At 46.5% G+C, this 20,884-nt stretch overlaps 1 protein-coding gene and 1 pseudogene across 2 annotated transcripts; both read right to left on the bottom strand.

The window, feature by feature from the left end:
• LOC121832951 overlaps positions 1-20,884 on the bottom strand; it is a 53,941-nt pseudogene that overhangs the window by 9,711 nt on the left and 23,346 nt on the right.
• Positions 1,410-20,667, bottom strand: LOC115325929. Of its 2 annotated transcripts, XM_040210143.3 has the most exons (12): positions 19,272-20,667; positions 18,978-19,174; positions 18,588-18,641; positions 18,315-18,386; positions 18,168-18,227; positions 16,771-16,809; positions 16,569-16,637; positions 16,422-16,481; positions 15,589-15,651; positions 9,587-9,656; positions 2,211-2,412; positions 1,410-1,596 (listed from the first exon to the last, which is right to left on the bottom strand). In XM_040210143.3, exons 1-12 carry the CDS (start codon positions 19,478-19,480, stop codon positions 1,501-1,503), a joined length of 1,191 nt encoding a protein of 396 aa, XP_040066077.1. In that variant the 5' UTR covers positions 19,481-20,667; the 3' UTR covers positions 1,410-1,500. The 2 variants fall into 2 exon arrangements, with proteins under 2 accessions (XP_040066077.1, XP_040066076.1); XM_040210142.3 differs by having other exon boundaries at positions 18,978-20,667.

The raw sequence follows: 20,884 nt of genomic DNA, 5'->3' as shown, positions 1-20,884 counted from the left end.
CGGTACCCAGCAGTCAACAAACACGCTGCTACAACTGTGTTATGATATTTATGTAAAGAACGATTGCACACGCTTACCGTCAAGAACCAAGAAATCCAAACCATCCCAGGCGTCGCTCGTGGAAGCAGACGCCATTGCGCCTTAGCCCGCGGTGGCTCGCTGTGAAAAACGAGCTCCACAAAAAAATATAGGGGGTTGTTTACGGCCGTAACCAGATACACACCGATTAAGTAGATTTTGGGATCACTACCCACCGGCCAGAGACGAAAATAAAATACCTAAAGCTCACAAAACACATAAAGGTTGAGAACACCGAGACGACTTGCATTGGGTTTGCGGGGCGACTGTCGCGTTTACCCACACCAGCACCGGCGGAAACACGCCGCACGCTAGGCGGCGCCAGCATAATTCAAAATGGCAGCTCCCTGGAGCCTTTCTTGCAAATGTCTATAGAGACCTTAAAATGCAATAGTCTATAAGCTTCCATTGCATGGCAAAAGACCCCATTATCTTTTACAGGAGAAAAAGCATCTGCCTCAAGCACTGTCGTAATAGTTTAAATAATATTCAATTCTAGAGTGATAGTCTAACAGACGGTCTGCGGTTTCTCTGTCCTCCCAATGCACACATAGCAGTTGCACTCGAAAACACTGCGCAGTCTGGAAGCACTACACCCTGTGTTCGGCGTTTGCAAGTGAACCTGCTATGTCGGCGATGGGAGGACGGAAAAACCACGGACTTGTTATAGCTAGGTGTGATTAAGGGTGTACAGTGCTCTTGCTTTATAAACATTGTGCACTGAAATGGAGTATGGTTGGTCGTTTGAGACACCACGCAGCGGTAGTAAAGTTTATAAGTTGAAATTACGCTCCCAGTATGTTAGGAAAAAGTGAAAACAAAGCTAACCTCTAACAGAAGCCTTGCCTTCGTGCTGACACCATCCGAAACAGTCCACTCGTCGCTTTCAAGAAAAGGCACCATTTCTTCTAGTGGCCGCCCAATGTTCAGATGGCCAGGTGCCTCCAGCTCCTCAAGATGCAAAATCCAAATGGGACAAGTGTCTGCTGGTAGGCAAGTGGAGAGCAAGCAAGCACATCGCCGCACTTGGAGCTGCACAATTGTGCTCGATCTGCAGCTCCCAACACTGCTACCAAGGATGTCTTCCCGTCCAGCTGCTGCAAACTGCTTGTGAATTGGAGCGCGGCGCTTTTCTTTTGGCTGACAGTACGCTCCTTAGCCTTGCTGAGGTCCAGCCGACATGAGCGCGGCAAGTCTTGTCGTCTTTTGCCCACCCTCCGCCAATCTACACCCTGCACGCTTGAACCTTTGATGACCTGGCCCCTCGGTCTTCTCCAACGCTGTGGCAGATCTGTGCATGACAGATGTGCTGGGGCCTTGGCGAATCCCTTGCCTTGGATCAAAATTACCGTCTTCAGGACGGCCTGGAGGTGGCTCCAGGCTTGCTTCCCAGCTGGGCACTCGCAATATCCGTTAACAAGTTCACCGTCCTTGGTGATGGTGGCGCTCACGGTGTAGGGTGGCTGTGTTTTCTTGTGGCTCCTGAAGCATCTGGCTCTCAAGAAGAATCTGGAGGCCCTTTAAATGACAATGATAAGCGATAAGCACCTGTTCCCAATCATTACGGTCCTGACCATTTCATGTGAGGCACACCGCGCCATCTCATGCAGGGCACGGCAAAATGTGAAATACATTATCAGTGTTAGATATTTCTGAGAGAATGTGCCAGTTTGAAAGCTGCAGCCTGATACATGGCTGCGCGTGCGAATCGCTACACAGCTCCCGATTTGGGCGAGCCTGTTCTGCGGCGCAAGCCAAGTGACGGTCTGGCATCGCTCGAATTGAGGCGCCTAGCTTCGTTTTCACAGGGGCACACAGCTCAGCTTGCACCGCCCGACTAGCGCTCGCGTGCAAACACGTCGTAAAACGGGGCGCGCACGTGAGCGATATGGCGAGCGATGGGTTATGCCATCGCTCGTCGCGTTGCTCGGTTCTGGATTTCCCGAAAACCTCTCCCACCGCCCGGAAGTCGCTTGCATGCAGTTTGCCTCGGCGAGGAACAGACCGAGCGAAAGTGAGTCCTCGAAGAGTCGCCAGTGCAAGACAACCGTCACATGTGTTCACCCGACAACGCTATAATCTTGATCTCAAGGTTCGCGCTTCCCCCCCAGAAAACACTTATAACCACTCACATTTCTTCGTCGTAGTTGGCGCACACCGTCGACGCCACGACGTGGCTCTCCGTAACCAACTTGTAGCTCCGGCGAGCTCCCTTCTCGGTTCCCGAGCAGGACGCCAGGCGGGCAAGGTCCAGAGACGAGATTCGCGGCAGCCGAGCCAAGTTGCTCGTCCATCCAGTCGTGGGGTAGACGCCATCGCTCATGACGGGGCACGCTGGGGGCACGCACGTACGCCGCAAAAGCACGGAATGCTCACGTTGGCGGTTACCTCACGGTACGGAAAGAGGCGCCGAGACTGCTGACCTAAACATGGCGATTTCTGTCCCATGATGCAGTGCAAATCGAAACTGACGAAAAGTTCGCCGTCAGGGTGCGCAATTGTGCATGGGGTCTATACAGATACCGTCTCATAAGGTCAAAGCTTTAAGGGCAGAATAAAACCAAATGGAGCAAAAAGAAATTGGGCAGAATGAAACAAAATTTGGGCACAACACTGGGAGAAGAGCCAGTTACACAGCACTTGCTGCATGTTACGAGAAAAGCAAAACCGAACACTTCACACAAAAAAATATTCGCTGACATGTAGAAACACTGAAAATTGTCACATCCTCTCAAATTGTCTTTGTACGCACTACACATACAAAACAAATTCACTGAGGTTGGCTATGAGTAGTGTTCGGTAGTTCATGTATGCACTTGTTGAAATTAATCTAGAGTTCCTTCAGTGTGAGGCTGGTATCATGCCAGTTTAATAAATAGTCTTTAAATCGTTCTGGCAACCTGCGCAAGGGGTGCGGACGGCCTTGATGCTGGGGGGTTGAATCATCCACATCTCGGGGCTCGGGAGGCTCCAGTCTAGGAGATAATGTGGGTTGTGTCGTGACTGGTGGTGTCGAAGACACACTCATAGGCGATGGCACTGGCACTGTTGGACTGTCACAGAAGGCGCTGGAAGGAGCACCCTCAGTAGCTGTCTCTGTGCAGCTGGATGACCAGCTGGCGTTTGACCAGCTGTTGTCTGCCGACGTCCCAGGAGACAAGTTTTGCTCAGGTGCCAGAGCATTCTTCTCAGGCACAAGTAGCTCTTTCTCAGGAGGACCCTCGGTAAGGGGACCTTCAGCTGCAGCAGGATTTTCAGGAAAAAGAGGGGAACCCTCGGAACTTAGACCTGAGGCCGGACATTGACCCTCGAGATCTGGATACGTGGTGTCCGGGCCGGCCGAACCAGGAACAGGCGGCTCCGGAAGAGCCGGCAGGGCTGCAGGCGAAACAACTGGAGTGGAAGGGAGGGGGGGGTTGAGGGAGAACAGATCCTCCTAAAACTAGGATGCTCTAGTTGTAGGTTGAAGAGTCATGTGAGTTAACTTGGAAGCATGCCAGGTGGATCCACAGTCCAGCCGGTACGTAGCTGGACACACTTGGTCTTGGATCAACGAAGGAGAAGCATACTTCATCTGCAACTTGCCTCTGTGACGAGGTTCGCTCACCTTAACGGTCTGTCCAGGAATGAATGTAGGTCCCTTGACAGTGTGTCTTCTGTCTGAGTACATCCTCATGCATTCTTGGTATTTCTTGACTGTGTGTGGGAGCCTTTCTTGAACTCTGGAACTTGGAAGTTGGGGTTCGGGGGTTGGATACCCCGAAAGATGAAGATGGTTGCGATGGTTCCTGCCATGAAGCAAGAACGCAGGAGTCTCTCCCGTCGCACCGTGACGAGTGCTACGGTACACTCCCAAGTATTCCGTGACGGCTTCTTGGAGGTTTCGTCACTGTACGACAGCCAAATGAATGGTGGACTTCGAGACGTGGGTAAAGCGTTCCACCCGCTTATGCGCTTGAGGATGGTGCAGGGATGCCCTGACATGACAGATACCATGAGTCTTCATGAATTCTGTGAATTCTTTACAGATGAACTGAGGACCATTGTCAGCGACTATTTCTTCCGGTAGCCCCTCTTGTGCGAAGACCAACTTCCGGAAGTCTATCACCAACGTAGTCGTGACGTTGTGGACACTCATCTCCTCTGGCCACTTGATGTGCTAGACCACAAGAGTTATAAAAAAAACATTTGTTGCGTGGAGCACACCCAAATGGACCAACAATGTCCACGCCTAACTTCGTCCAAGGACGAGATGGAAAGTCAACTGGCTGTAATGGCATTCAGTATGTCTTCACAGGTTTGGTCCTTGTGATCCCTCGATGAGTTTCGTGCGCTATCTCGATGACCTGGTCACGCAGACTGGTCTGCGCACGACAATCTTTGCTGCTTGAAACAGCAACCCATCCAGCTGCGAGAGCTGTTCTCAGACGGCACAGTAGGGCTTAAACCCTGGAGGCAGCTTGTCTTCAGCTGGCCATGTCGACAATATGTACTGCATGACTTTCGGTACAATTCTACCTGGACAACCACGTCGTCCAGGTAGAACCGTACGCCGGGGCAGTCCTAAAGGATTTTTGAGACGAGTTGCTGGAATACAGCCGGCGCAGAGGCCAGGCCAAAACAAACTTGCTTGAAGCGAAAGAAACCCTCATGCGTGATAAACGCCATGAGGTCTCGACTTTTAGGGTCAAGTAGCACTTGATGATAAGCTGACGCAAGGTCAAGTTTGGAAAAACAAGATGCTCCTTTGACCGAGTTCAATAGCCCGTCAATATGCGCAAGAAGGAACAAATCGATCACAACCACCTGGTTGGGAGCCCAAAGGATTACACACATGTGGATACTGCCGTCTCTCTTCTTGTTGACTATGATCGGCAAGTGCTTGTTGAACGAGCAACGATGTCTCCTGCTGCAATCACCATGACGTGGTTTCTCAAAACTGTTTTTAAGTGGTTCCGACTAATGACCTCTCGTAACAAGAGCCTTGCAATGAATGAGCTTAATTCTCAGAAACACGACGAAGCCATAAAGTTCCTGAGCGAGGTGCTGGATCTCTTCAAGACGACCATTCATCTGCCAGGCAAGAGCCCTTCCTGCAAGACGGTACGGACAGGGTTTCGCGATTTTGACAACCGCAGCTCTCTTTGCGGAACCTGTATTTGACCAAGAACAACTTTAAGTTGTTCTTGGTCAACCTCTATTTGACAAAGAACCGTTATGTGAACCTGTATTTAACAAAGCACAACTTTAAGTTGATCTTTCTTTAAGAACCTGTCGCTCAGCCGACTGACCCAAGACGCTCTCGAAAACATTTTCAGTGTGATTAGGCAAACAAACGCAATCTCCCAACCTCCCCAGCTGAAAATATAAAGTGGTATTTCAAGTGGTACCACTTTCATTCAAGTGGTACCACTTGAGTTTGAAATAACACCACTTGGGTTCAAAATGGTACCACTTGGGTTCGAAATGGTGCCACTTGGGTTCGCAATGGTACCACTTGGACTGCAAGTGGTGCCACTTGAGCTGCAAGCGGTGCCACGTGGGCTGCAAGCGGTGCCACGTGGGCTGCAAGCGGTGCCACTTGGGCTGCAAGCGGTGCCACTTGGGCTGCAGGTGGTGCCACTTGTGCTGTAAGCAGTGCCAGTTAGGCTGCAAGCGGTGCTACTTGGACTGCAACTGGTGTCTGTCTGGCTGCAAGCTGACTTCACTGAAGTGATTTAAAAAAATTTGATTGTCAAGTTGTACCATTGCTACTTGAATTAGACTGCTACTAGTATAGGATCGCAAAGTCTCAGTGCATTCATGCCCACAATAAATTAGATAATAGCTGGTGTTATCCCTCTTGATCCTGTTCTATTCAAAATATAATTTAATGATTTTTTGAACTCATGCTAGGTACAGCATGAGCATATTCTCATTTGCATCTAGCTTCTAACAAACATAACTTACATTACCCCATGCCAAAACTTCCATTGATAGGCCCTTACTACTTGAATATTCGGTAAACGAGGGGAGAGTGATATCATAGACTAGATAAAAATAAGTTCACTGCACTTATTTAACAACTGCAAGCACAAACTAAGTTCTCTTTATAATGAGAGGTCGGTGTTACCAAAAACAATCTTTTATTAAAAGTGGCCATACCAGCCGGGTGCAGCCGTAGCTTCCACCATGGTACGGCGAAACTAGCGCCGCTTGGCGCTGCGGCAGCCTCGCAAACTAGGTCTGGGTTGTAAATAACTTGCAGATGGCGCCACGGCGCCACTAAAGCGAACAGCTATCACCATCATCAGCCTGCTCACCTTTCTCCCCTTTCGCCGTCCCCCCCCTCCTGTCTTTTCTTTTTCTCGGTCGTTCCTTTTTTTTTTGCATGCGTGTGTTTTATTGTAGGACACAGCGCGAAAGTCAGACGATGGACAAAGAAGGAACACACAGGACGAGCGCTCGTCCCGTGTGTTTTTCCTTCGTCCCCATCTGTTTTTCGCGCTGTTTCCTACGATGAATTCCCAACTCGCTCAACTATCCATTCTTCTGCGTGTGTTTATCGAGCGTGCGTGTACGATGATGGGTGGTGATGCGTGTTGAGATTTAGCGTACGGCGCGCGAGCGTGCGCCTGTTTAGAGCATCGCTTTTTCACACTGTAAACACGGACGTCGCTTGATGCAGACATCTGTGTTTGCTGTATTTTTATCGATGCCTAACAACAAGCACACTGCACACAGCCTCACCAAGGAAACGTCATAAAATCGGAAGATTGGATCAGACGCATTTTATTTGAACTTATTTCACGTTTTAAGAATTCCCAGGTATTTACAGAATTGAGAGGAAATTTACAGGAACACAGAAACAATGAATAAATCACCTTGATGGTAAGATGAAGAGCGCAGATACATAAACATGTAAAATGTTACATCATACACAAATAATTCAAATAATTGCTTTCACTGACATCTCGCCATCTTTCCATTATTATTTACATATTTTACAAATTTACTAAATTGCTGCATAAGTCTTAAACAAGCAGTTTTCACAAATAGCACATTTAATTTATTTAAGCTGTAACCCACGACATTCAATAAAACATTTACAAGACATTATAAATGACTCACGAAAAAGGATTCTAAAACTCCAGTGCAAAGCATTCGAAAGTTTTTTTGTTTTTTTTTGTATATACAATGCATGTGTCCCAATGAATAAGCAACCTTAAAAGGACCATATAAAATATGCAGGGAAGTATCTACAGGATTTTAAGTAACGAATATACACACCATGCAGGTTGCACACACCCAAAAAAAAAAAATTCACAATTCGAGCAAGATGAAAACAAGTTGTAACGAAATTCCCGTAGCAAAAGAAAAAAAGAAAGGGCGATTAAGCCGATAATTGTTTACGTTTCCTTTGTTCGGGTTTTTTAGGGGTGTGAAGCTTGAGGAACTCTCGATTTATGTCTCGAATGTGCCAGCGCAAGCGCACATTCACATAGAGACTGAGGAAGTGCACTGTGCATGCCCTGGAGCAAAATTGATGTTCCAAATGGGACTCCAGGACATGTACAAGGCGCTCGACAACCTTTGTCATGTGAATGTGGTCCTGAATGCGTTTTAAAAAGGTGTGCAAGAGCCTTGAAATAATCGAAGAACGAATTAGAAGGAGTGGAGAATGAACCGAATCTCGAGCCTGGCACGTTTGCCTCAAGCAAAGAATGAAATTGAATTTCTGATGACAGGTTTTCACTTGAAGCCTTCAAAAAGTTTGGGCAAAGCTGGCACGAGCTCTTCTGCAGGAACGACTGAAACAGGTATCCGGCAAAGTGATAAAGGACATTTTCTTCTACAATGCTAAAATTTGGCTCATCAGGGGGCAATTCAAGTTCGCCACTGTCAATGACAAGTAATGGTTCTGGCTGGTGGCTGGCTGCAAAGGATGCAGGGAGACGCCTCAATTCAACTAGTAGTGCGGAAATGCCTGATTCACAGTTTCCTCTACTGGAAAGCTGAAACATCTTTCCGAGGAAAATGTGCTTCAGGCCTTCCACAAACTGAAATGAATTGGGCGTCTCATTGCATCCATGATGCTGTCTGATCATGCCAAACATGTTCTCCAGCGGATCCTGGTTCAGTCGTCTAGTCAAAAGGTATTCAAACCCGAAGTTTTGGCTCGGATCTTCCCACGGTGAAAGGATGGCATTGATGGTAATCTGCCATCCTTTCACTGTGTGAGGCCGTCGTGGCGACTGAAACTGCCATTGCGAGATCCAGGTGCTTTTTGTGCGAAGAAAATGAATGTGGCCGGATGTGGAATTTAGAGCAAACCTCAGTTTGCGTTTTTCAGCTTTCGTGTTCGAGCTGTTCAGCGAATCAAAAATTTTATCCATTTGTTCTAAGAAGTCGCATGTGGCCTGGGCTTCGGGGGGCAGCTCATGCAGGGAGATGAGGGTGGCAAGAGCAAGGGAAACTGTGTCACTAAAAAAATGCGCAGCAAATTTTACCTTCATGTTTCCGAATGGGGTCTGATAAACATGCCGGTCAGTTAATTCTTTTGCCATTCGTAGCCGCAAAGAATGCTTGTTTTTGTAAAGGTCAACAATGTATTTCCATCTGATAATTTGGTTTCCAATTTTGAGGTTGTGCTTCCGCAGGTTGTTTCGTGTACACTTTAGAAGGTGAGGGGTGTCGAAAAGGAAGTACACTTGGGTGCCACTGACAGAGAAGAAAGGACGATCTACTGTGACACCCAGCAAGCCTGCGAGAGTGCAGTTGCTGGCCCCCTGGTCGCACACGATGGCCTTCACGAAGATTCCTCCCGCACTCAACCTTTCAATGATGTCGGTCAGCAAATCTTTCAGGCAATTTGCCGGGCTTTTGTTTTTGAAAGAGTGAATGCCAATGCTGCACCCAGGGCTGAGAAATACCTCCCAGCATGACAATTAACTAGACCAGAGTTTGCCATGTCAGCAGTTCTCTCTTTAAGACTGTCTGCAAAACCATGCACAAGGTCAGATTTTGTCTCGTAGAAGAGATTTTGCTTGAGAGAAATTTCGTCAAACATAAGGATACAAGCTCGATCTTTTAGAGGCCAAACCTGAATTTTGTTTATGACAGATTCAATGAGGGTTGGAACGACCCCTGGGTGCATGGCAATGCGAGACAGCCAGTTCTTGAGGGACCTGACTGACGGCAAGCTCATAAATCTGGCGAGGTACTTGTAAGCCCTGGGGCTATGAAAGTAAAGGTTTAGTGCGAAAGGCTTGAACTCATCAGGCCACCTTCGCCCAAACTTGTGCATTGGCTGCAGGTGCATTTGAATTTTGAAAATTTCAAGAGCCTCTTTCGAAAGGAATTTGGAAGCACCCTGAATAACCTGAGTCCTCGTTAGGTCAGAGAAGTCCGTCTTTTTTGTGGCTTTGAAAAGACTCCTCCGCAGTCAATCTCTTGTTTTCCTTAGGTGAATTAATGTGCCCTGTGTGCGGGGCGTGTACCGCTTCTTTGGCCTGCCACCTTGCCTTACTTGGGGTGTACTGTGGCAGCTGGAGCCGTACTTGAGGCCACGCCTTCCGTGTCAGCTTGTTGGTGGGGAGCTGTTAGAGAGAGTCAAATTTGAAAAAAAAAACACATCAAGATGTTTTAAAATGCAACTGATATAAAGATTATCTCAATGTTGAAAGTTAGTTAGGATTAAGATTTTAATGGCGCAGCGGCAACGGTGGCCATAATGCGCCAAACAAAATGTCTTTTAAAGATAGAATGAAACAGATGCTAGGCTAGAGAAACTTTATATAACTGGTGTAGATATCCAGTTTTGTTAATAAAATCAAAAACTTGTCTGAGTGGTACTAAGGCATTGTCTCCAAGTAAAAACATAGGATGAAAGGGAAGATGGTTTCTAAAGAGTTCAGGAAAACATGATACGCGCAGTTGATGATAAAACCTACATTCCCATAGAATGTGTAAAACTGTAAGTAATTCCCCACAATGGGCACAAACTGCAACATCTTCGCCACTTAGAACGTATGTATGTGTCAAACGTGAATGGCCAATTCTCAAGCGGCAAAGCAGAACCTCAAGGTGGCGGTTCTTGTGGAATGAACTTTCCCAGATGCCTATCATGGGTTTAATCACGTGGAGCTTGTTGTTGGTTTCAGTGTCCCATTCCAGCTGCCAAGTCTTTAAAAGAGATTCCTTTAGAAGTGGTTTAAAATCCTGGTAGGGCAGGCCAAAAGATACTATTGAGTCTGTGCCAGGCGATCTGCATTCTCAGCCAGGCGATCTGCATTCTCATTTCCTGCGATTCCTACGTGACTCGGTACCCAGCAAAATTTGATAGTGCATCCAAGGCGAAGAGCTCTGTTTACTTTAATACAAACATGTTGTGTAAGTATATTCTTTGTAGAAACTCTGGAAGAAATAGCAGATAAGACACTTTGCGAATCGACAAAAATGACTGCGTTCAATACATTGTTGTCCAGAATATGCTCAATGGCTAATAAAATACCATAGAGCTCTGCGGTGAAGATGCTTGCCATTGAGTCAAGCTGTACAGCTCTTTCAAAGTTACTAGAATAAACTGCACAACCAACGTGACTTAAAGATTTCGACCCGTCGGTATAGTACTCGTTGCAACCTCTGGATATCCTTTCTTGTAAAGATATAAACTCTTCCTGAAGAAACTGTGGAGCAACGGTTTCCTTACTGTATTTGGTGAGAGACCAGTCACAACATACGGGTAGCTCGTTCCAAGGGGCGATTCTCTCCATAGACTTTAGCAAGTTAACACCACTTGTGGAAGGGACAGGGAGGTTGAGAGAGTTACAGATACTTTGAACTCGAAAGCCTAGGGGGTGCACAATTGTTGGCTTGTTTTCAAACAATTTACAGAACTGAGGGGTGTGTAAAATACTATAAGCAGGATTTTTGGGATCCGAGAGGACTTTGTAATAATAACACAGGCTCAAGTACTGTCGCCGTTTTCCAAGAGACATTTGATGTGTGTCCACATACAAGCTTAATACGGGTGATGTGCGAAATGCCCCAGTGGCAAGCCGGAGCCCAAGGTGATGAACCGGATCCAACATCCTTAGTGTGGAAGGTCGTGCTGAACCATAAACGATCGCTCCATAATCCAGGCGTGACCGAACTGAAGCATTGTACAACCGTAGGAGGAATCACCTGTCAGACCCCCAAGATACATGTGACAGCACCTTAAGGATGTTAGAGGATTGCAAGCACTTCTGCTTTATTTCATTTACATGAGACTTAAATGTAAGCTTTTTATCAAAGACATGCCTAAAAATTTATGTTCGTGCTTCACCGTTATTTCTGTGTTATTCAATTGTAAGAATGGATCCAAAGATAGACCTCGTCACAGGGAGAAGGGCACACACACAGTTTTCTCTGGGGAGAATTTAAAACCATTTTCATTTGCCCACCTGCTCATCCTATTTATTGTAAGCTGCAATTGCCGTTCACAACTAGAGAGGTTGCAAGACGAAAAAGATATTTGCACATCGTCCACGTAAAGAGAGCAAGAAACGGATGACGGTATAACTTGAGCTAGACTGTTTATCTTAACTGCAAATAAAGTGGCACTTAAAACTCCACCCTAGGGGACACAATTTTCTTGTAAGAAGATACTGGATAAAGTCGAGCCTAATCGAACTTGAAATGTATGTTCACTTAAATAGTTCTGTAAGCAACGGAGCATGCGGCCACGCACTCCACAGTTGTACAGATCTCGAAGGATACCATACCTCCATGTAGTGTCGTATGCCTTCTCTAAATCAAAAAACTTGGACACACAATGCTGCCGGTGAACAAAGGCCTCGCGTATGACGGTCTCAAGTCGGACCAGATGGTCCATAGTCGACCGTCCAGCCCGAAAGCCACACTGGTTAGTATCGAAAAAGTTTTTCTCCTCCAAAAAAAACATAAGGCGGCGATTTATAAGCCTTTCATAAGTTTTCCCCAAGCAGCTTGTAAGTGCTATGGGGCGGTAGCTTGTAGCTAGAGAGGGATCTTTTCCAGGCTTCAGCAAAGGTATAACGTGGGCACATCTCCAAGTATGCGGAAAAGCAGCAGCTTCCCAAAGGTAATTGAAAAAGGATAGCAGGTGGTACAAGGATTCATGAGAGAGGTGTTTGAGCATCTCGTAGTGAACTCTGTCTGGCCCAGGTGCAGACTGCTTTTTTAAGCTGAGAGCAACTTCGAGTTCACACATTGTGAATGGTTTGTTGTATGCAACAGAGTTAAAGCCCGACATAGTGAATTTCTGTTTTTCAGCGGTAGACCGGAACTTTACAAACTCAGTACTGTAATTGGAAGAGCTACAAACACGCTGAAAATGTTCTGCGAGGAAGTCTGCTTGCCCTGTTAGAGATGCCGAGATCGAAGGAAAAAGTGGAATCCTGAAAGCATGGTACTGCCCGCGTACTTTTTTGAGACGATCCCATACTTCTTTAGCCGTGACAAAACTATTTAAGGATGAAACATACTTTGTCCAAGAAGCCCACTTTGCCCGTTTTCGCGTCCATCGAGCTTGTGCTCTTTTTTTCCTAAACTCGATCAAGTTAAGGAAAGTTGGATATCGCCGAAAAGTTCCCCACGCCTTGTTCTGGCTTTTCCGAGTGGAAGTACATTCCTCATTCCACCAGGGCTTGCACCTCCGGGGAAGATTTCCTGAAGTCTGTGGAATTGAAGCGGAAGCAGCATTTATAATGCATTCTGTAACGTAAAGCGTCGCATCCTCGGGAGTCATATGAAGAAACAAGGAGGGATCAAGTGCTGCTTCTAAACCAAAAATAGACCAGTCGGCCTTTTCCAACTTCCATCGCGGGAGTCGAGTTGGTATCGATGAAATTGGTAAAACGCTCTCTAAAATTATGGGTAGATGGTCGCTGCCAAAAGGGTTGTCTAAAACGTTCCATGAAAAGCATGAAAGTAGAGATGGTGATGATAGTGATAGGTCGATTGATGTAAAAGTGTTGTGGGCAGCACTAAAAAATGTAGGTTTTTTCTTATTCAGTAAGCAGATTCCAGTTGATAATAAAAGTCGTTCAACAACTCCACCTCGGGAGTCCTGACGAGAGCTTCCCCACAAAGGATGGTGGGCATTAAAATCACCAAGGATTAAAAAAGGTTTGGGGAGTTGGTTGATGAGTGCTTGGAGTTTGTGAAGATGAAGCGGAACATTAGGTGGCATGTAGAGTGACACTAGAGTGATGAGGCGGTCAAGAAGGATGCGAACTGCAACTGCCTCAAGTGAAGTTTGTAATGGAACTTTGGCACAAGCCACTCCACTCTGAACCACCACTGCTACACCACCCGAAGGGCTTGAGGAATGGCGGTCCTTTCTAAAAACTTGATGATGACGCAAAACCTTTGTGTGCGAGTCAGTTAGGTAAGTCTCCTGTAGGCAAATAGCAACAGGGCGGAGCTCATCAAAAAATAAATTGATGTCATCTATGTTACGTAGAAAGCCGCGACAGTTCCACTGCATAATCCCTATATTTTTAACCATTTAAAACACAATAGGTATAACATAAAAATTATATAAAAGCTATGTTCCTTAGGGTTTAAAATCTATTTTCACACGCGGTGCACTTTGTTTTTTAGAGGGGTTCTGCTTCCGATTAGAGTCACCGGAGGCAGAAGGGGTGGACTCTGATCTTGAGAGGAGAGCCTCCTCATCGGATCTCGACCCACCCTCGTCCATGGGCTCGTCTGCAGCTGCCGGCAGCTGGACCCTGGAGGTCGACTGCCTTGGCACCTCCCCAGGCTTCCTCTGGGGAGCAGAGGTGTGGGGAGGTAGGCCCCGGCCCCGAGAGGTCAAAGCGGCCGGTTGAGCAGGAGACGTCGTCCCCTGTTCTGGGGTGGATGCTGGCAAGGCAGCATTCACCTTGCGGTTCGGGGGCGGTGCCCCTGGCACCGCTCCCGGGGGTTTGGAGGGGGACCGTGATGGGAGATGCACGTCGTCCGGAGACGTCTGCGTTCCCATCGAAACCATTGGCCGCGCTGGTCCCCTGCGCACGGCCTCGGCATAAGAGCCTTTTGAGACAAAGGCAAAACGCTTCTTTGCCTCCACGTAGCTGATGTTTTCAGTAACTTTTAGTTTAAGGACTTCTTTCTCATCTTTCCACATAGGACATGATTGGGAGTATGCCGGGTGGTTGCCATTGCAGTTTGCACAATGAGGCTCATTATCGCACGCATCTGTGGCGTGCTCCTTGCTGGAGCACTTTGCACAGGTGTCCCTTCCTCGACAGTTCCTCGAGCCATGGCCGAACCGCTGGCACTTAAAGCACCGCTGAGGGTTCGGTACATGGGGTCGGACTCGGCACTGGAGGTATCCTGCCTTTATGGTCTCTGGTAGTGTGGTAGAATCGAATGTCAAGATAATATGTCTTGTTTTTCGTTCGACACCATCTCGGCGGAGGGTGATGCGGCGTGCACCTACAACCCCTTGGCTGGCGAGGCCCTCAACGAGCTCTTCCTCAGATGTTTCGAGCAAGTCGTTCTCAGAGATGACTCCCTGAATGGTGTTCAGCTTGCGGTGTGGAGTCACGCTAACCTTGTAATCTGAAACGGAGTTCAAGGCGAGAAGAGCGTCACTTTGTTGTTTTGTGTTTATCTCGACCAGAAGGTCGCCCGAAGCCAACTTTTTGGCATTGAAGTTCGTACCAATGACACCTTCAAGGACTTTAGAAACAAGGAAGGGAGAAAGCTTGGCAAGTGGCTTTTCCGCCTCAGAATGGAGGACAAGAAACTTCGGAAATTTAAAAAGCTCAGGGGACTTTGCGGGATGGTAAAGGACTTCGGTGCGGGCCCTTTTCAGGGCCCGATCAGGTTTTTGGTTGTGTTTGGAACCCATAATAAATGGGGAGGCGTTCGGCGTCTGTAGCGCACCACCCACCACGGAGCCCAACATGGGGATAGGTGATGCGCCATAGCAATAAAGGTTTTGCTGACGACATTACACTATCAGTGCTACCAAGACACTATAACCTAGTGCGGGTCAAGACAAGGGGTCTATCGCCACCCAAGGTTAGCCCTTGCTGCCAAAGATGGTGAATATGAAAGAAAGAAGAGCAGAGAAAAGAGAAAGATAAGAGGGGATAGTAGAAGATGTGGCGACTGACTGAATCATCCTGGTCGGGCCAAGCCAGGACACCAGTCTACAGGAAGCAGGGGCCAAAGTGGTGTGTTGCCTCGCCCGGGGGGCCCCGAAGGGTCCAAACCTACCCCGGACTCAGCTCAACCACCAGGATGCCCTTTTCCCTGGACACGGGCTCGCCACGCACAGCCAGACGTGGGTGGGTCTTAGCCACTTTTTACTCAGGGTCTGTGGTGTCGCCAAAGTGGCTGGGGTCCGTGGTGACGCTACTCACCAAGCACCTAGCACCTAAGGTGCAGGCGCCCCCTGCGGAGCTCGGGGTCCGGGGAGACGCCACTCTCCAAACACCTGCTTTCACAGGTGCCCCCTGCGGGGATGTTGAAAGTTGAGGCCTTGAATCGTACCAGGTTGAGTTTGCTGTTCTTGTTGTGGGTGATTGAGGTCTGGTGTGGGCTCCGCAGGAACATCTGAAACGAATATTGAAATAAGTGAGATAGCATTGGGAATTATTTACGTTCACAAAGTAGCTATAAATATCAGAAGTTTGTTTGTGGTGGGTCCACCCTGCTGTGCATATCCTTTGCAGCAGGTGCTGCTGTGAAAATGGCCCTGCCTCCTCTTGGGTCGCAGTCACATGCGAAAGATATTGAGTGCAATTTTTTATCAGTGTTGTCCATTTTCCTATCAATAAAAGAGTGATAACACAGAAAAATAACAACTGGTGGTAACAGTCGGTGACAGGATAACAATGCGGTAGAATCTCCGCCTCCAGCACACACATGTTGTCACCAGTCACACTTTGGCTGCACATGAATCTTTGTGTCATCAAGGGTGGCAAGTCTGCGCTTAAAGCAGAGCTCCTACTGCATTAGTGGTGTACAGTCTTACAGACTGTACGGCACTGGAATTTATTTTCCATTAAAAATAATATATGACCACGAGGTGCTCCAGTCCACCCATTCGACAATTCCACCATGTTTAAAAATGTAAATGATGTCATTAGTCCCCCTTATCTGCCAGACTGCAGAAGTGTTTCTTTTGCTGCTGCGTGCTGGAGCAGGAGAAAGACCAAATCCTGGCCAAAGCTCCAATCGTTACTTGAAATTTGGCCTTGGCATGTACAGTAGGTAGGCTATAATCATGCAGTCCAAAATTATTAATTTGTAGTCATAATGCCCTTAAATAAATGCAAGTCAGCACTAATTCCCAGTTATTCTTATTGCAATTTGCTTCTCACCAGCTTGCAGTAGTGGCTTTTCTTGTGCAGTAGAGTTTTCTGTAGTTTGCACACAAACATCTGAAATTAATATTGGATTGAGGAAGATTATTTGGTGCCTGAAGCGCAGAAAAAAAGTGCGAGAAAAATCTGTAATTCATTGCTTACATTTGGCTGGTTCCTTTTCCTTGGTTTCTTCGTGGAATGTCCACGTATCACCTGGGACTGCAGCTGCACCTGTGAAAATTATTGAGCAATGTCTGACACATATTGTATGATACAAGATTACATATTACAATATGATCGAGCATTGATTGCCAATTCATCAAACTAAGTTGCTTCTCAGCAGAGCAGGGACGCTTTTCTTCACCTGCGTGGAAAGATTGCGTTGATGATTGTGCAGGAACATCTGGAATAAATATTGGAATGAGAAACAACATTTGTGACTTCCATAAGAATATAGAGGAAATTATAAATATTAGAAGTGTGTTTATGATAGTGTCTTTCTGCTATGCATCTTCCTCACAGCTGGCGCAGTAGTGAAGATGGCCCTGTCTCTTGTGAGTTGCAGGAGCATATGTGAATTACCGTAATATCCCGAGTCATCGCCCACCCCCCAACCGCCTGAAATTCGTTAAAAAAGTGGTGTGGGCCATGTCTCGGTGGGTGAGCACAAACACTTGAAAAAAAGTGGAAAAAACCGCCTATTTTTCTCTGCGTATCTAGCGCTGATGCAAAAGAGATACATCAAATTCAAAACTCTATTTAGTTTCATTGTTTTATAAAAACAAAATGCTCACGAAAGAACATTTTACTATAGCGAAGTCCGTTGCTTGCATACGCGCCAGAAACACCGCTGATCTGCATATAGCACGAACGTTTGTTCCGTGAAAGAATGTCACCATTATGTTCTCCTAGTTAGAAAAAAAAAAAAGAAAGAAAAGTCTACAAGAAAATAGAAAAACCGACCCGGCGCAACGAGCGAGCGAGCGGACCAAAGAAGCGACCAAGAGCAATGCTAGGAAAGCAGGAAAGCCGGCGATCGCGTTGGCAAATACTTTGGCGTCGGGCCAAGTCGGGCGCCTTGTCAATTGCAAGCTCTTGCGCAACTTTCTTGTTTGGTGCGTACATACGTGCGTCCGTCCGTGCACGGCGGGCTATCAATGCACGGTTGGGACGCTCTGCAAACGTCTGTGTAGGACGTTCCAGCAAAGCTTTATTTACGCTTTGGCTTTGCCTAAAATATTGCACAACAGCGGTCGCGACGGGCGGGAAGAAGGAGCGGGTTCGCGGTGACCTTACTTCGGCGGAGACAGACTTTGACCTAACACTCCGCGGTTACGTTAACAAACTCTTATTTTGTTATCTACATCGTTTTCTTTTCGCACGGATACACGACCACTTTGGGGTCGCTCACGGAGGAAATGCGTAAACAAAAAGAAGTGTCTTTCCCTCCTTCGTTTTACTTTGTCACGGACGTCCTCCAACTGTAATGTCCGGGGCCGCGTCATTCGGGTAGGATGAGTGTTCGCGGATCGCAGAGTCCGCGCTGGGGTATTTGAAGGGGTGGGCGATGACTCGGTGTTTTTTCGGAAATCGATATTGGCCCAAAAGATGGGGTGGGCGATAGCTCGGGGATGGGCGATGACTCGGGATATTACGGTATATCGAGTAGAATGTTTGATCAATAGTTCACAACTCACAATCACCTCATGAAACAAAATTGAGCAACCATCGCCAATTAAGGGTAATAAATTTCTTTTTTACCAGGCAGGGGCCGGAGCTCTTCCTGTGCATAAGAGTCAGTCAGAGCCTGATCAGGAACACCTGCAGTAGATATTAGGATAAGCAGGATAGTTTGTGATTTCTATTCGCATAAAAAGCAAATTAAAAGTCACTTTAAGCCATCCTTACATGTGGTGGGATCTTCCAGCCCTTGGTCTTTGCTGTGTGATGGTCCTGGCTCAACTGGGGCTGCAGGTGGATCTGTAATAAATAATGTAAGCAATGTTTAATAAATATATTAATATATGAACTGCCCACTAATTACACTTTAGCAACGATGGCCAATTAATTAAAAAGTTAGACTGACTATTCCACACCTTCCTACATTAAGAGTATGCAAACAAAAGATTCGATAATATTTGCAACGAGATGCAGCTACTATTAACAATGCATTTTACTTACCTAAAGTGGAGGCGGTGGACGCACCAGTTAGGCGAATGCCAGGAGCGAGGAACTCTAAAATAAATAGAAAGTAGGATTACAGCTTGTAAATTTTAGCGGTCCTTATAATTATCATTTGGCGCAATATCGGGCCGTTAATGCTGCCTACTCTCATGTGGGCGTCGCAAGCCTTTAAGCGTATTGCAGATACCTCCTCAGTTACGCTGTGATAGTCTCAGCTTTGTGCAGCAATGCATCATATTATGCCTCTATTACGGCTATTTTGGCCAACTAGGGGCTCATATCTCAAAAAGGTATGTGATATCGCACGTAATTTTAAATGGAAGAAAATTGCTCTTATACCTAAGCTACCTATACAAACACTAATTAAACATTTTGAAACCGGCTCACCTGGAGAGATGAGGGTCTTCAATAATGGCTTTGTCACTAGGACAGATGGGCACACATTATCTTGGAGTCGTGTCCTCCTTGAACTTCTGAAGGCAGAAGCGGCGAAATGTTCGCCGCAGAGACAACGCTCGCGGAGTTTGCTCAGAGGCAACAACTTGAATTCTGGGCGATTTGAGTAGTATATCCATTTACTGGCTCTATTTGAAAAAGAAAATAGAAAAGAAGAAAAGTAGCGCGCATAAGTTAACGCTTTCACCTCTTTCAGTATCGCGTGTACGAAGTTTCTAGTCTCACCTGTCGTCCGTTGCAAAACGGAAAAAACTGCAGTCAGCGCTTTTCGTCGTGTTCCGGCACCACTTTGCTGCACAGTAGTGTCCATACACAGCAGCCATCCCGCCGAACTGGTTGAAAGAAACATCTAACACGCAGACGCGCACCGCCAAAGGTCTCGGTTGCGCTCGAGCGTTTCGGTTTCGCGCACGTCGCACACCGCTCGCCCACATGCGCTCCGGAAGATCAAACAAAAATAACGGTCAATAACGGATCTCTCCCTGAACGCCCATGATTGGCTGAAAGTGCGCAGGCCGATATTATATGGTGGTGAAGATAACTTATCCAACACGACGCTCAAAACTGCAGCGGTGAGACTGAGAACCACGTCTGGGTTGGAACGAATGAATGGATCTACGAAGACTTATGAATAGACGTACGAAAGCTTCTTGTGGCGCCACACTTTGGCCACCCGCGGAACCTCAGAGCTGCATCCGGCTGGCCATACAACAAATTTATAGACTGTTATTTAACAAAAACCCAACAGCACAGAGGTTTAAATGAGATCAAAAGGAGTACAGTATGTATGATCATCTGGTCTATGCACATTATTAATTACGGCAAGAAAAATAAAGAGGAGGCAGCTTTTCATAGAATATTCCTAAAAGATGAGAATTCAGGAGATTCTGAAGGTCAATATGCAATTATGCCTTCAGTTTACACTTCAAGAAAGTTGCCTTCACAAATACTATGAAGCACCATTTCACTTTCACAGAATGTGGCATACATGAGCAAAGCACATGCCTGATGTCCTGTACAAAGGACCATGAAAATATATGGGACTTTAACTATTTAACATTTAGAAGAAACTTTTATACATAGAAAAAGTATTTACAGGGCTTATATTTAAATTTTTGAGCAAGTTGTTTTTTTCAGAAGTAGCAAAACAAAAAAAAATGTTAACAAAGCCAATAACTACCTAAAACTGAAAAGGATTGTCCAAATATCAACCAGCTCCCTTTTTATAACCACTTATACAATCGCCGAGCCTTAATGGATATACCATTTTTTTTACACTTCAGCTAGACATGATATTTAGCAAACATTTCCAGCACAGTACAGCACTCAGAAAAAGGGATGCATGTTAACATTATTAGCACATGACATATCTACCATTGGTAACAATATAAAAGGGAACAGCCTTCCACATATTTTTGACACACCTACAAATTTTGCAACAAGTTCCGGTCCAAAATATGTGTTCATGTACACAACCTTCAATGTCTAAGACCAGCCATGGTGGCCACACAACTGAGCGAACACAACCCTATTTAACACTTCCAAATGCATGCACGGGCGTGCAGCTTCAGTGAGCAGGTGGAACTGCTTAGAGCCAGTCTTTCGTGCAAACTTAAGGTAGTCAACATTGGGAAAGTTGTCAATGTCGTACACATGCGAGAGGATATACACCGCTTGTGTCCCATCAGGCTTCCAAATACATAGTACATGCTCAACTTTTGTATAGTTGTCTCCAATTTTAACAGCTGTTGAATCCCGTTTCAGAGGGCTTTTGTACTGCTCACTGTGGATTGTGCATCCATAGATGCGTACACGGCTGAACTCCTCAACATTGTGCA

Source organism: Ixodes scapularis, unplaced genomic scaffold, assembly GCF_016920785.2.
Source record: "Ixodes scapularis isolate PalLabHiFi unplaced genomic scaffold, ASM1692078v2 PGA_scaffold10__122_contigs__length_95168666, whole genome shotgun sequence".
Classification (NCBI taxonomy): domain Eukaryota; kingdom Metazoa; phylum Arthropoda; class Arachnida; order Ixodida; family Ixodidae; genus Ixodes; species Ixodes scapularis.
The sequence above is the reverse complement of the archived record's forward strand: the minus strand, read 5'-3'. Positions and strand labels throughout refer to the sequence as shown.